Source organism: Oryzias melastigma, linkage group LG13 (assembly GCF_002922805.2).
Source record: "Oryzias melastigma strain HK-1 linkage group LG13, ASM292280v2, whole genome shotgun sequence".
Lineage (NCBI taxonomy): Eukaryota > Metazoa > Chordata > Actinopteri > Beloniformes > Adrianichthyidae > Oryzias > Oryzias melastigma.
In genome coordinates, this window is record NC_050524.1 from 21,742,575 (window position 1) to 21,756,083 (window position 13,509).

The 13,509-nt window shown below is 36.1% G+C and overlaps 1 protein-coding gene across 8 annotated transcripts in view; it reads right to left on the reverse strand.

Annotated features, from left to right (window-relative positions):
- The window catches only part of gria4a (glutamate receptor, ionotropic, AMPA 4a), a 150,237-nt gene that overhangs the window by 65,601 nt on the left and 71,127 nt on the right, over positions 1–13,509 (reverse strand). For all 8 annotated transcript variants that reach the window (XR_002919762.2, XM_036215073.1, XM_024276788.2 and 5 more), the window contains exons 8-10: positions 9,330–9,497; positions 6,021–6,125; positions 3,254–3,364 (exon numbers count right to left, since the gene is read on the reverse strand). Coding sequence is in view for 7 of the 8 variants with exons in the window: in XM_036215073.1 (XP_036070966.1) it covers positions 3,254–3,364; positions 6,021–6,125; positions 9,330–9,497 (384 nt within the window). In the remaining variant the exon portion in view is untranslated. The remainder of the gene's footprint in view (positions 1–3,253; positions 3,365–6,020; positions 6,126–9,329; positions 9,498–13,509) is intronic.

Sequence of the window (13,509 nt, forward strand, 5' to 3'; positions counted from 1 at the left end):
GGACATTCAATCTATGAAAAAAACCGCGACTTATAGTCCGGAAAATACGGTATGTTTTTTATTTTTGCTAAAAAAAAAGCATAATCATAATTAAAAGACCACAGGGAACTAAAAATATATATATCAAAAGATGATTAGAGTGGGGATTTTAAGCCCTGCACCAATGAAATTTATCAGGCACCCTCATGGTGCCAACATCAATCTTTTAGCATTCTTTTCATATCTAAACAAATTTAAGAATGAAAGTGTGTGTTTGTACGGCTGCATAGCTTCAGTATTGCTTGCTGTTTGTTTTGCTACGCTAATGTTAGCTTGGGCTTGTGAGGTATGTAGATTCTGTGGTTAAGTTAGGTTATTAAGGTGCTTTTGGTCATGTTCTGAGTTGCCAGTCACACCAGTTTCAGGTCCACAACTGTTGTCATTTCATTTAATTGCCTTTAGTCTATTTAAGTGTCAGGTTTTCAGTTTTGCTTTATCAACTTTTTTGCTGCTCTTGTGATTTTGTCATAAAGGGTAACCAAATACTAAATCAACTTTTTTTCCTGCTTACCTGTACAAATGGGGCTTTAAAAGTCCTGTCTGTTGGTCCTTGCCATTTTATTTTTAAATTTAAAATAAACTTTTTTAATTCCGGAAATTACGGTCTAAAATCGTCTGCATGCTGCCCCCTACAGGTTGACACGATGTATTACACTTGAATTTTATGATTGATCAACTGGTTCAAGTCCCAGTTAACGTCATCATGCTCTGCTGCTCCAGTATAAAAGCTTGATGAGCTCCTGCTGCACTGCAGAAGATATGTCGTAACAAAATAACATCGACTTTTTGGTTTTGGCTAAAAATTCCATACTTAAAGGACAGGTGGGAATGATTTTACAGTATATAAGATATAGTTGGAGTGGGATTTTAAAGTGACACTCTTATTCAAAACACTCTGTTTTGTTGTAATGTACACTTTGACTCAGTTATTGCAGCATCTCCTATTATTATCTATGGCACACATCAAAGGTTATGAACTGAAAACTAGACTAATGAGTTGAACGTGCCCAGCTAATGACATGAAAACATTATCGGCTAAATGATGCCTGATTGCCTGGTGGAGTCAAAGAAACGGATATATGGCGCAAATATTCACACAAAACTATCTGGAAGATAACATCTGTGATTGGATTCTCATCATTATTCTGGTTTGTTACCCTAAGTGTTGAGCATACTCTATGTAGTTTTATTTCACTTTCTTTCTTTTATCAAATTACTTATTACAAATGTTTATCACCGGTTCGCTTCAAAGGTTTACAGATAATAACCCAAGATCTAAAACTCAAAAAGTGAAAGTTAGTCTTTTGAGGCCTAATCCAGTTATCTTGTGAAGCAACCGCTGTGAACTGAAGCTTGTTTCTCCCTGGGCTATGAAAGCTTGCAGCTGGACACAAATTAAAACGAAATTATGTAAATTAGTGACAATTTTTCCTTGGAATCCCACTCAATGGCACAACACTGGTGTTACAGTAATGTGAGAATTTCATTTTTGTCATCAAGCTGGTGTCTTAACAGTCTACTAACACAAACTGAATTAAAACTGTGGTTCACAGTCAGAGGCATTTACAGCAACTGTTTTGACAGGAAACTGTGTCACAGAATGTAAAAAAAAACTGTAAAAAAACAAGAAAAAGAAAGGAGGGAAGGTGGATCAGTTCATGTGAGAATTCCTGCAACTGTTGTGAGAAATTTTGAAAAACTTCCTTGCGAATGCTATTTGCAAGCCGTCACGGCCCAGTGAGAAACCACCTTAAACAAGCTTTTATCAAAGGCGACGGGACACCTCTGTCATGTCGTTTCACTGGTTTGAACCTCAGAGAGGCTGCAAGAAGCAGCGAAACAGAAAAAAAAATGATCTGAGTGCAGCTGAAGTAGAAAGGGAAGCATTTATAAAAGCAGCAATAAGTCTGATGAAGGAAAATGTTGTTTCGAGCTGAATAAAATTGAAATCTAAAGTACGAAAGCAAAGCTTGAACAAATACGAATCGGAAAATGTCAAAGTGAAAAATGTGTTTCCTGATTAAAACAATCGTACATCCCCAAAGACTTTCCAACTTTGTTATCAGAACATTTCTCCAGCTTACTAAGCTGCTCATAAAACTACTTATCAAAGATAATATGGTCTGAACCAGCTTCAGTGTAGCAGCATTACTGCAGAATGAGTCCAGGCGGTGCAGGAGATTCATCAAATACAAGCCCTGCTGCAGCAAAGGAGCAGAAAACTCATCTCAGCGCCTCCGGATACGCTATTTTAGAAATAAACTGAATTGAACTAATATAATAGAACAGCTCCAATCAAAAATAAGTCTTTTGAAAACTTGTAACACTTGATATGTTCCATGAAAATCAGGTTTCCTCACAGAGATTTCCTCTACTTTTTTACTTATCAGTCTAAAAAAAGCGATAAATGAATCGAAATAAAATTGACATAATCACTTTAAAGTTAAGTCAGGCCAATTTACAGCTTAAGTATGGGATTTCACAACTGAAAAATGTAAAAATGAAGTCAGTAAGTCTTTAAGATGGTTAGTCCACGCAATGCTCAGATTCTGTTTCAGAGAAAATTGAAGTCATTTTGGACCACCGGGGACTGCGCTGAAATGTGTTAAAGTCAATGTCTACAAAGAGCAGATGAACTTAAACATCATTTTAAAGAGGAGTGGACCTAAATGTGTCCATGTCTATTGGATAGACGGATAACATAATAAAGAAAATGATTACTTCAAGTTACTTGCTGCCTAAGGTGCTTCAACAAAATCGATTCAAAGGCTCTCCTTAATTCTTTCTAGTCCGTTCTACAGCTCTGCAGAATACCGATGGCGAGTTACCTTCTTCATGCAAGGGTTCATTTATCCTAAAACATATTCTGCTGAGTTAAATTTTAGAATGAAAAAGGTGTGCTCTCTTCTAACTAAATGAGTTTTTAGGTGTATTTTAAAATTGTAATTGTTTGTTTGCCTGTTATTTAGGATGGAATTTATCCCCAAAACAAAGTTTTAGCATTAAAAGATTTGCACCAGTAAAAACTATTATTCGCAAAACGTAATGAACATAATTTCTATTTTATATTATTTGCATTTAGCTTTGTTTGGATTGATAGAAATATAAATGTATACAGTTTTGATGGTAGAAAGGTGGAGACCAGCTGCTTTTACCACATTTTTCAGGAGTACAGAAACATTGAAGAAGATGAAGAAATCACAGGGTACATTACCATGATTGTTGTCACGACAACGGTCCGGTTTTCCATCGCTGAGCTGTCATTTGACAAAGCATTCTCGTTCTGAACCAACACAAGTTTGTCAATGTCGTTCCAGTAGCCGATCTAGAATGTTCGGAGAGAAGAGAATCTCAATGAGAATAGGCTTCATTGTCATTGTGACATGTTTACATGCACAAACTAAACTCCAGAGAGTGTCTTTGCAGCCGTATGATCAGAAGGAAAGTAAAAGTTAAACATAATTTAGTGTAGTTTTTTTTTTTTTTTTTTTTTTGGCCAAGTTTGGCATCAGTGTGGCAGCTTTAAGTTCCTTATGGAAATACCAGTAACATGTGGTCAGGGAAGGCAGGTGTAGCAGTGCCTCACCTCCTGTCATGAGATGCATGGCCTACTAGTAAGATAATGTGTCCGCTGACCTGTTCCATAAATGCAATTTATACATTTCATCCTAATCATTTCATTTTTATCCTCAAAATCATGGCATATTTCCTGTTCAATTCCAGCACAGGCTGCATGTCATCTTTGAAAGGATTTCAGTTTTTAAAGACTCATCAAAACATTTGGATTCTTCAATTATTTGATGTTTTAACCTAGAAAAGGTACAAAGGGCCCCAATTTATTTGTTGCAGAGTCCCCCAAACTGCTAAGTCCGCCGCTGCGTACAGGTGATGCTGTCGTACGGTGTCCTTACGCCGCTCTTTACTCGTTTGAAAGATGTGAGTATTGGCTCCTTACTTACACACATGCTGCACACAGGGGTGTTCATGTGATACGTAAGGCGCCCGTACGATGTCCACACAAAATACACCCAGACATTTTTGCCCTACAGGCTCACCTAGATATTTTATGACCAATTTTCACCCGCAGACAGCCCATACCCACCTGTAAGGGCAGTTGTCACTAAGATGTTAGTTTCTGTAGATTCTGCAGCATTTTGAAATACTTTTCAGTACTTCTAAGATTCAAAAATGACCTATTTAATTGACCTATGAGTAACACTTTTTATGTATTTCTAGGTTACTTTCAGTATCAAAGGAGCTGGTTTCAAAGTAAAGTCTGCCTGACAGCCAGACAAAGCCGCTGCTACCTTCAGCCATTCTTCTCCTGAAAGGTGCTGAAGGCTCTTCAAAGAGCTCAGAAATGGACTCGTGCTTTGTCTCAGATGTCACTCGTATGATTTAATAATTCACAAACAAGGTTTATGTTTAGCGTCATGTTTTCAGAGCCTCGGCCGCGTGGCTGCTCGAACACAAAAGAACGCCAATCTACACTTTTCCTCAAAGAAGCGTGATCGCCGTCCTCGCTGTTAGCTTTGTGCAACCGCTATGGCGACTTCACTTGAAGTACAAAGGCGCGGCAAATCTATTTCACTTGGTTGACAATGAAGAAGCGCCTTCACATACAGAGAATTAAAGTACACTTTAGCGCTCTCTGGGAAGAGCAATATCTTTAAATATTTACAGCTTGGCACGCTCATATCATGGGGCGTCCCGGCCTGCTTTATCAGCCACACTCATGGTGCCAACATCAATCTAAAATAAAAAACAAAACAATCTCCCATGAGCCTTTGTGGCTCCAGTGCCCTGAAACAATACATTATTTAAGGTCAACTCATGCATTGGTGCCATATGCGGGAAAGCAATCCACCTTAAAAGCTGTAGGAAGCTGCTAAGTAGCACACGTTGACACAATGTTTTATTGTTTTAATTAAAATAGGTGCAGGAAAGGACAGTGGCTTCCCACAATGCCTTTGCTGGACTTATCAGAGCTTAGCTCCTAATAAAACTTTTGTACTTGATGCAAAAAAGATTGTTTCGTTACATTAGGGAACCTTTTTTCCCACAATGCAGATTTAGATAATCTGTAAGAAATCCAGATAAATCAAAACAGTTCTGTATTATATCTCAATAAAACATTCAGATTGTATGGAGGGATTTTTGTGCCACCATATTGCAAGAAAAAGTCACAGTTTTGAGATAAAAAATGTCTAAGTTGCAATCAAAATGTAAAGTGTTAAGAAAAAAACTCAAAATTTGCAAAGAAAAAAAAAAGTTTTTGAAAGCAAATATTAAATATTTTATTTGCAACACTTTACAATTTGTTTGAAACTTTGAATTTTTTTATCTCAAAACTGTGACTTTTGCTTTCAATATGATGGCACAGAAATCACTCCATAAGGTTGCAGCTTGTCATGTTGTAAGTGAAGCGAATAGACTTTGTGTGCTCCAAGAAAACATGCTTATTCTTGGCTTTTAATGTGAAAGTCCTGACTGATTCCGCTTCCTGCATCAGCAGATCTTTCAGTAAAACTTCATTATTAAACGTTTGGTTGAGTGACTATACTTTAGTTATAAGTTTAGTTTTATAAACCAATTGCCTATAAATAACTTTCAAATCATGTGCTAAGTATTGAAGATGTTCATGAAGATATTAGGAAACGATTAAGACAATAGAAATGGAAAAAACTGAATGAGTGCACTGCAGCTAATTTCCCATTGGAACAATAAAATACAACAAAAAATCATGCAAAGAATTTTCCGTGCATCCACTTCAGTGCCAAAGGAACACTAAAAATGTTGCAGCGCTGCATTATTTTTATTATAAAAGCTGCAAGTTGGCATTCTTTCAATGCATACGTTACAACACACTTCCTAAATAAATGAAAAATAACTAAACAATATGTTTATCTTTCATTTTTGAATTTAAAAGCTATGTTTTGCGTGATAAATAATCTTGTTTTTAAGTCATGCAAGGAACATACCTTCCGTGGTCCATTGCTTCTCAGTTCAAACACGTCCATGGTGTAATTGACTCTTCTCCCATAGTGGTCAAACTGAATATTTCCTGTCAGGCCCTGAATCCGCACCTGTATTTAAGACAAATATTACAGTCAGGATGGAGACAAGTCTAAAGAAAACTACTGGTAAACTTGATGAATTTGTAGAGAATTAAGATATGCTTCATATGAAGCAGAAAAAACATAGTTTTAAACCATGAAAAAAATAAAAGAAGAGAGGCTCTTTTAGAAAAACGTTATTTTTACTAACGAACACATCCTGTCCTCCAGTTTTTCAATGTTACCGTCTGGCCCTCGTTTTACTGTCCCGGTGAGGAAAACAAACAGGTTCACAACATCTTTTATCCCTAGTGCCATAAAGCTTTTAAATCAGAGTAGCTACACTTGACCTAAGGGTGGAACCTGTCTCATAATTACCTTTTAATTTATTTATTTTTATGCTAACTATTTTAATTACGGTTTTATGCACTGTTTTGTGTTGTTTTGTCATGTTTTTATCTGTTCTTCCTGGAGAGCTGTTTTAAACTGAATTTTAAACTGAATTGCCCTTATCCATCTAACAAAAAAAGAAAAAAAAAGTTCTGGTAACATGTCCCAAATGTTCTTTATCACTGTACAGGGTGCTTTCAAAAAACGTTATTTCATCTTCTGGACAAAAACTCTTTCTGAACTGATGCTTTGTTTTACCTATTAAGACGATCAGTAAAAACAGTGGTGGACAAAATTGTTCATACCCCTCAGTTAAAGAAGGACAAACCCACAATTCTCACTGAAATCACTCAAAACTTACAAAAGTAACAATAAATAAAACACCTGTGATGTCAATTAAAGGACACACCTGAGTTAATCATGTCACTCTGGTCAAATAGTTTTCAATCTTTCATTGAGGTACCATCATTTTTGTCCAGGCCTGTTTCATTAGTTGTTTTTTTAAATAAATATGTTAATCAACAATTCAAAATTGATGGCTGATTTTGATTGTTTAATTTTCAATTTTTTTATTTATTGTTACTTTTGTAAGTTTCTAGTGATTTCAGTGAGAATTGTGGGTTTGTCCTTCTCTAACTGAGGGGTACCAACACTTTTGTCCACCACTGTATATTACTTTCCTTTGCCATTACAGTCGAGGCTCAGCGTGACCACATGCCAGACCACAAATCAAATAGTCAGTTTTTTGTAAAAAAGTGATCTAAACCGAAAAAATAACAAAAGTAATGAACTAAAAACATATTGAACATTTATTTATTTTGTTAGTGACCATGTTATCAGTGGGATAATACCAGACCAAGTGTTTTAACGCACGGCATGGAAGCCTGAACCGCCAAGGCAAAGTGAAGTGCTGTTTCTTCACCAGGTTTCATTAATTTGCATCAATAAATATTATCATGTAAATTATTTTTGATTAATCGCATGTGAAAATAAGTTAATGTTCGCATCCTAAATGAAATTATGGCTTATTTTTTCATCAACAATTTAGTAAGAAACCATAAAAAAACTCAGAATCAAGCCAATATGTGCTTTTTCTGCTTTTTGTCTTCAAACATTATGTCTCAAAGACTCACTTGCACCAGGGATTTAATCAGATTATATTCTAGTGTTTGATCAACCAAACAGGTGATGATGATCATCAGTCACACAAAGCCCAGTCATAAACTCAAAGCACTCAAGGGATCTCAAAGCAGATCGAGTTTTCAAGCTCTTCTAAAGAAGCAAAAAGAAATGTTGAAGATCATAGAATTAAAAAATAAAAAGATCTATTAGCCTGAGAAAAAAGAGGCAAAGCTGTAAGTGTGCTCCTATCCAGCACCTGAAAACCACTCAAAATCCTGTCTCTAATGGAGTAATTAGCATTTAAAGAACTACATAAACTGTCCTATCATCATCGACTTTCTATGGCTGGATGAAAAGTTCCTGCATTTGAGGAGTGCTTTAATTGGGCTGAACAAACACATGAGGTGTTTTGGTTTGGAGAACACAGAGAGCTGTAAGGAGCATTATTGAAATGAAAGTACTTCTTATGTGTTGACTTTTAACTTAAATGATCCAGAAAGAAGTTTGGGTTTAGAGAAAAAAATAAATTAGTTATAAATCATTCCTGCTGCAGAAGAATAAAGATCAGATTACTGCATTTGGATAACAGTGGATTATTCTCAGAAGTGCAGCTATAAGCTCATATTTGAAGTACATACATGTAAATGCATAATTTATTAACTGTCTGCAACAGTTTCTTAATTCTGACTCTCAAGGCTCTCTGTACGATGGCCCTGAAAATGGAAATCAGTTCGGCTTTGTCCGAATTCGGCCCTTCTCTCTAACTGCTTTAAACTGCAGGACTATTTAATTCATAGATTTTAAAAGCTATTCTGACACCAGGCTTCACTACTTCATTATTTAAATATGACGTCACAGATTTCACAAAGTAAAAACCTATTCAAAATGAAAATTTTATGAAGACTTTTTATGACTCCATTGTGTTCTAATGATGAAAATGTGGATGGTTGATAAAAACTACATTGAAATACTTTTTTTTCACCTACATTTCTCAAACGCAATGCATTGTGGTCTATATTTCATCATCATCAGTGTGTGAAAGTGTGTGTGAATGGGTTTGTAAAGTTCTTTAGGCCTTCAAGGAAGGTAGAAAAGCGCTTTACAAGTATACGCCATTTACCACATTTTCAGTGAGCATCAATGCACACATGTTTTTCGCAAAGACTTCTGGGAAATTTCCAGGGCGCTTGATTTTGGAATTGTATATTTGAACAGCTCTACAATTTGACAAACACACTTTTTGTGCACTATGTAGTGAGTAGAAAGGAATTCGGTAAAGATTACAAAAACAATAAAAAAGTAAAACAAACAATAAAAAAATCATTATATTTTACCTCTAAAAACAACATTTCAGAAACCAGAATGTAATTCTAAAAAATAAGAAAAAAAAGGAAACTTTGTTTAGATTTCTAAAATGTGAAGTATTTTTTATTTTTAGTTGTTCCGCTCTTTAGATTGTTGTGATCTTATGTTTTGTGATTTGTTGACATGATTTGGACATCAGGGCCACCGTACCTCTGCATATTACTACAGATTTTGAATGCGAATGAGTGCGTCTCCCTATCAGGTGTCTGCAGTCAACTCATCAGCTCTGCATTTAAATCAGGTGTGTGAGAAAAAGGAGGAAAAAGGAGTTATATATAAAAGGCAGGACCGTGATGGAGAAACCGTAGGAGGTTTTTGCATTTCCGGAACTTAACACAACATTAAGCCGGAGCAAACCTGCTTGAGTGCACGCTCCATGTCGATGCCTTGGTTCCAGGGAGCAGCAGGATTGGCTAGGCAGTCACCAGCGTTGCCACGGCGACTGATGTCTATTTTCTGTCGGCGAAGGGTGCGGAAGGCTTCAGCCATCACCAAAACTCCGTCATAAGTTAGAGATGAAGTGTACTGTCGATTTAAGAAGAAAAAAGGACACAATAAATTAATAAAAAGATTAATTCTGGGTTAACAAACACTCATGAGGTTGATGATATTTAATCAAACTTTATTTACAAAGCACTTTTCATACATTTGTTCCACACAGTGCTTTATTGAATAAAATTAACCTTCAAGCCTAAAAACAAAAACTGATTTAAAAATGATATAAATACACAGAAGGCCTTCAACCCTCTGACATTATAAAACAAACACATCAATAGGAATAGAAATAGAAATCTGGTTTGAAGCTGAATCTGAATAATACATATCTTCTGCGTGAGCTTTCAAAGTAAAAGCAGATTCAATTAAACATGGACAAAATCAAACATTTTGTTCTGTGATCCCACAAATCCAGCTAAAATATTAACAAACCAGCAGCTTTATTTAAATAGAGCCAGCTGCAGCTGAGTTTTTTTACTCAACACTGACATTGCAATAGCCTCAACCCTCCAAAACATTGATATTATATTATGACTATAATAATGTAATGGAATAAAAGCCGTCATTTTCTGAGCTTGTTTTGAAAAATAAAGTCCTGCATTAAAAAGTTAGCGTCGCTGCGTCAAAATCCCGGACTTTTAAGTCGATATAAACCAGCTTGAACAGTGTGCAAACATGCCCACCATCATTTATTTGACATCAGTTGTTCACACCAGTTAACATCAATAACTTCACTATGAACCTTCAGGCATTTAGTGAATTCATTGTCCATCGGACAGACAGAGTCTGCAGCTCTGTGCTATTAAAATGGTATAATTGCATAACTGTACAATAGTTTATTACAAAATTGACATTTAAAAGATTTGAGCTTTCATAAAATAATACATTTATTTAAAATAAGTAAAATGCAAATAAAATCTTGGACCGGCGAAAAAGGCAGCAAATAATAATAATAAAAAAGGCTTTATGAAGAACCCCAAACACATTCAGATGCTGTCAGATATGAACAAATTCATCATATCGTACATGGAGCTGCAGGAAGCTGCAGGGAATAACAAAACACAACAGCCCTATGCAGCCGGAAAACGCACACAGCAGCACACAGACAGCAGCAGTCAAACACGCAGCAGGCTGCCCTCACATCACAGTGGAGGCTGGAAGAAGGATGAAAACGGGAGAGGAGAGGGGAGCTGGCTGGGATGCTTTCTACATCTCTGCAGGTAGTTTGTCACTCACTAAACCGCCTTGATTCCTCCAAATCTATTTTCTTTCTTTGAAGCTCATTAAGCCTTCAGGAAATTAAAATACACTAAAAGGCTGCGAGAAAGTGAGATGATACCTTCATAGAAACAAGGATTTCTTGAAAAAAAGCCTGAAATATTAAATCAAATGCAGGTTTACCCCGTCATACTGAGCCCAACTTTATAAATAACTTAGTAAATGAACTACATTTCACACCCATTTAAAAGTAACAAGAGGAAAAAGTTCACTGGCAGGTCACTCTCATGTTTTCCTGCTTCTGCATGCAAGTTTCTCTGTACATGAAGTGACCTAAAGGGAGAGCGTGGCGAGCTGCAGGAGAGCCTTAAGGTGCCGTTTCCTTTGGGGATTTTTTAATTGAATTCAAAAGCAAACTGAAAACTGGCATTTTTGGAAATCCATGCAAGTCAGTGTTGAAAGGTCTGGAGAAGCTGAAGGTCTTGTTTTGAGAACAACATTTTGCAAAAGCAATGATTGATTCCTAACCATCATGCAGGGGAAGGAGAAAAAAAATAATTTGTCTGTATTGTAGAACTGTAAAAGGCCATGAGGACATTTACAGATGTAAACAATAAACATAAACTAATCAACTTTATTGTTCAAATGCAGATTTACATTTAGCATTTGGTCAGAGAATGAAAATGGTATTTTATTGCACTGAAACCTTAACAAAAGGGTTTGTTAGTCATTCGATGGTGCCTCTTGTACAAACAATACCTGAGGTATACATGAGGATCTTACAGACCCACTCCATGGACAACTGAGTTTTGGGTGTTTTAACATGTTCTTGTGGCATTTCTCTGATGATCAAGGACATATATAAAGAAAACCACACTTAACTTTACATTTCTGAGCAGAAACAAATTTTGATTTTGCCAATAATTATAACTGAAAGACCACTAGGAAGACTTTTAAATAAATTTGATCAGCTTGGGGCTTTAGGGAATGCTACTCAAGCAACACCAAGCTAATTTGTTATTAAGTCATAAATTAATGCAAGGAAACTTGTTTTGTAAAATAATTGACAACTCAAAAACTTTAAAATAAAATTAAAAGTGGTTCTTTAAAAAAAAACACAAATGTACAGACGTGGGTTCCGTCATTGCTGGTACCATCACAGCAGACACGGTCGTTCTAACTTCATGCACTTCTGATGATTTTATTTTCATCAAGACAATACTAAAAAGATCCTCCAGTTTTATTTTTATTTTACCCCTCTCAGGTTAATGCTCAAACAGGGCCACAGACAGACAGAAGTAATGACTCCCGCGGATAGGGTGAAGTGCACCGGGAGAGACTGAATGATCTGGTGGACCCAGACATGGCGGTGAGTGTGCAGAAGCCTCTGTAGAGCTCTCCAAAACATATAAACCCAAGCTACTCATCAACATCATCCATGATTTTTTACTGTGGCAACAAATGAAGTCCAAAAGGAACTTTGGCAGTTGCTCGGCGGCTGGTGCGTCAACATCATGCAGTAAATTCAAAGCACATCAAAAGATGTAGATGCACATTTGACGTCCAGTGTGAATGCACACAACATGGTTCAAAGCTCAATGTTTGGGTCACAATTTTGTTTTGGTTCAATATCTCAACAATAGAAACCTAAAAATTATTATTTTTTTTAAATTTGCTAATGAGCAAGTACAAATGAAGAGAAAACCTTTCATTTGGCTTATTTTTAATGGTGTAATGGAACAGATCAATATGTTTACTGCACAAAATAAATAGAGAGAGTAAAAAGACTTTTTTTTTTCTAGGAAAATTTGTCTTATTTCTGACTTCCAAGAAAAATCATCTTATTAGGAAAGCTTTTCAATAGCGAAAAGATGTTTAAGAAAACATGACAGTGACTTGAACTTTTTTCTTACAATAATAATTCTTGGTAAAACCATTGTTCTTACTTCATTGGCAGATTCTTCTGCTCATTTAAAGATTTTTATTTTTTTCAAATTTTAAGAATTGTTTTTTTACTTAGTTTTAGGAGCCCTTTGTTTGCAGTGTTGAATTAAGCACAAGCTGTGTTTGCAAATGTAGGAATGCAACAATTCAGGTCAAGTATAGTACACCATACCCAGAATTTGTGGCATCTTTAGTTATACCCCTGACGTTCTGTAAATTAAAAAACAAAAAAATCTTTCACATAAAAGCACAAGTTTTTCAGTGTGCTTTCTTAAATTCAGGACAGCTTTTCAAATGATGAACTGGAAAAACTTTAATTTGTTCTAACACGCTAGCTCCGACTTTGAACCTCTTAAAATTCTGATCACGCAACGCATAAAAGAGTAGAGGAAATAATGAAAAGGGGTTTGCAAGAACAATGTTTGATCATAGAAATGAAGATTTAAGTAATGGTATTTGTATTCCTCTATAATGATTTGTATCAAAATTCCCTTCAGAAGCGAAAAGATCATTTGAGTGAACTCCAATATTTAGGAGATTTTCATTGTTGGCCAAAAAGGATAAAGCTCTAAATTAATTCCCCCGTGTGGAGGGGACAAGTCCCAGTTGTTCCCGCCAATGCTCCGCGTGATGAGACCAGATTTTTACTAGGCCTACGGCTACCAGCCTGCCCCAGGCAAACTGAGCTCCGTTTTTACATTGCACAAATTAGCCAGGGGCAATTTGCAGGCATCTATTGTCGCTAGAGATTATCTAATGCTCCGTTCAGGTGCTAAATCATTCAAATGTTCTTTCCATGTTTGCAGTGGGGTATAAATAATGTTTGAGGTTGAGGACATCTTAGAATGCAGATGTTTACAGCCCTAAAAATGAAGATAAC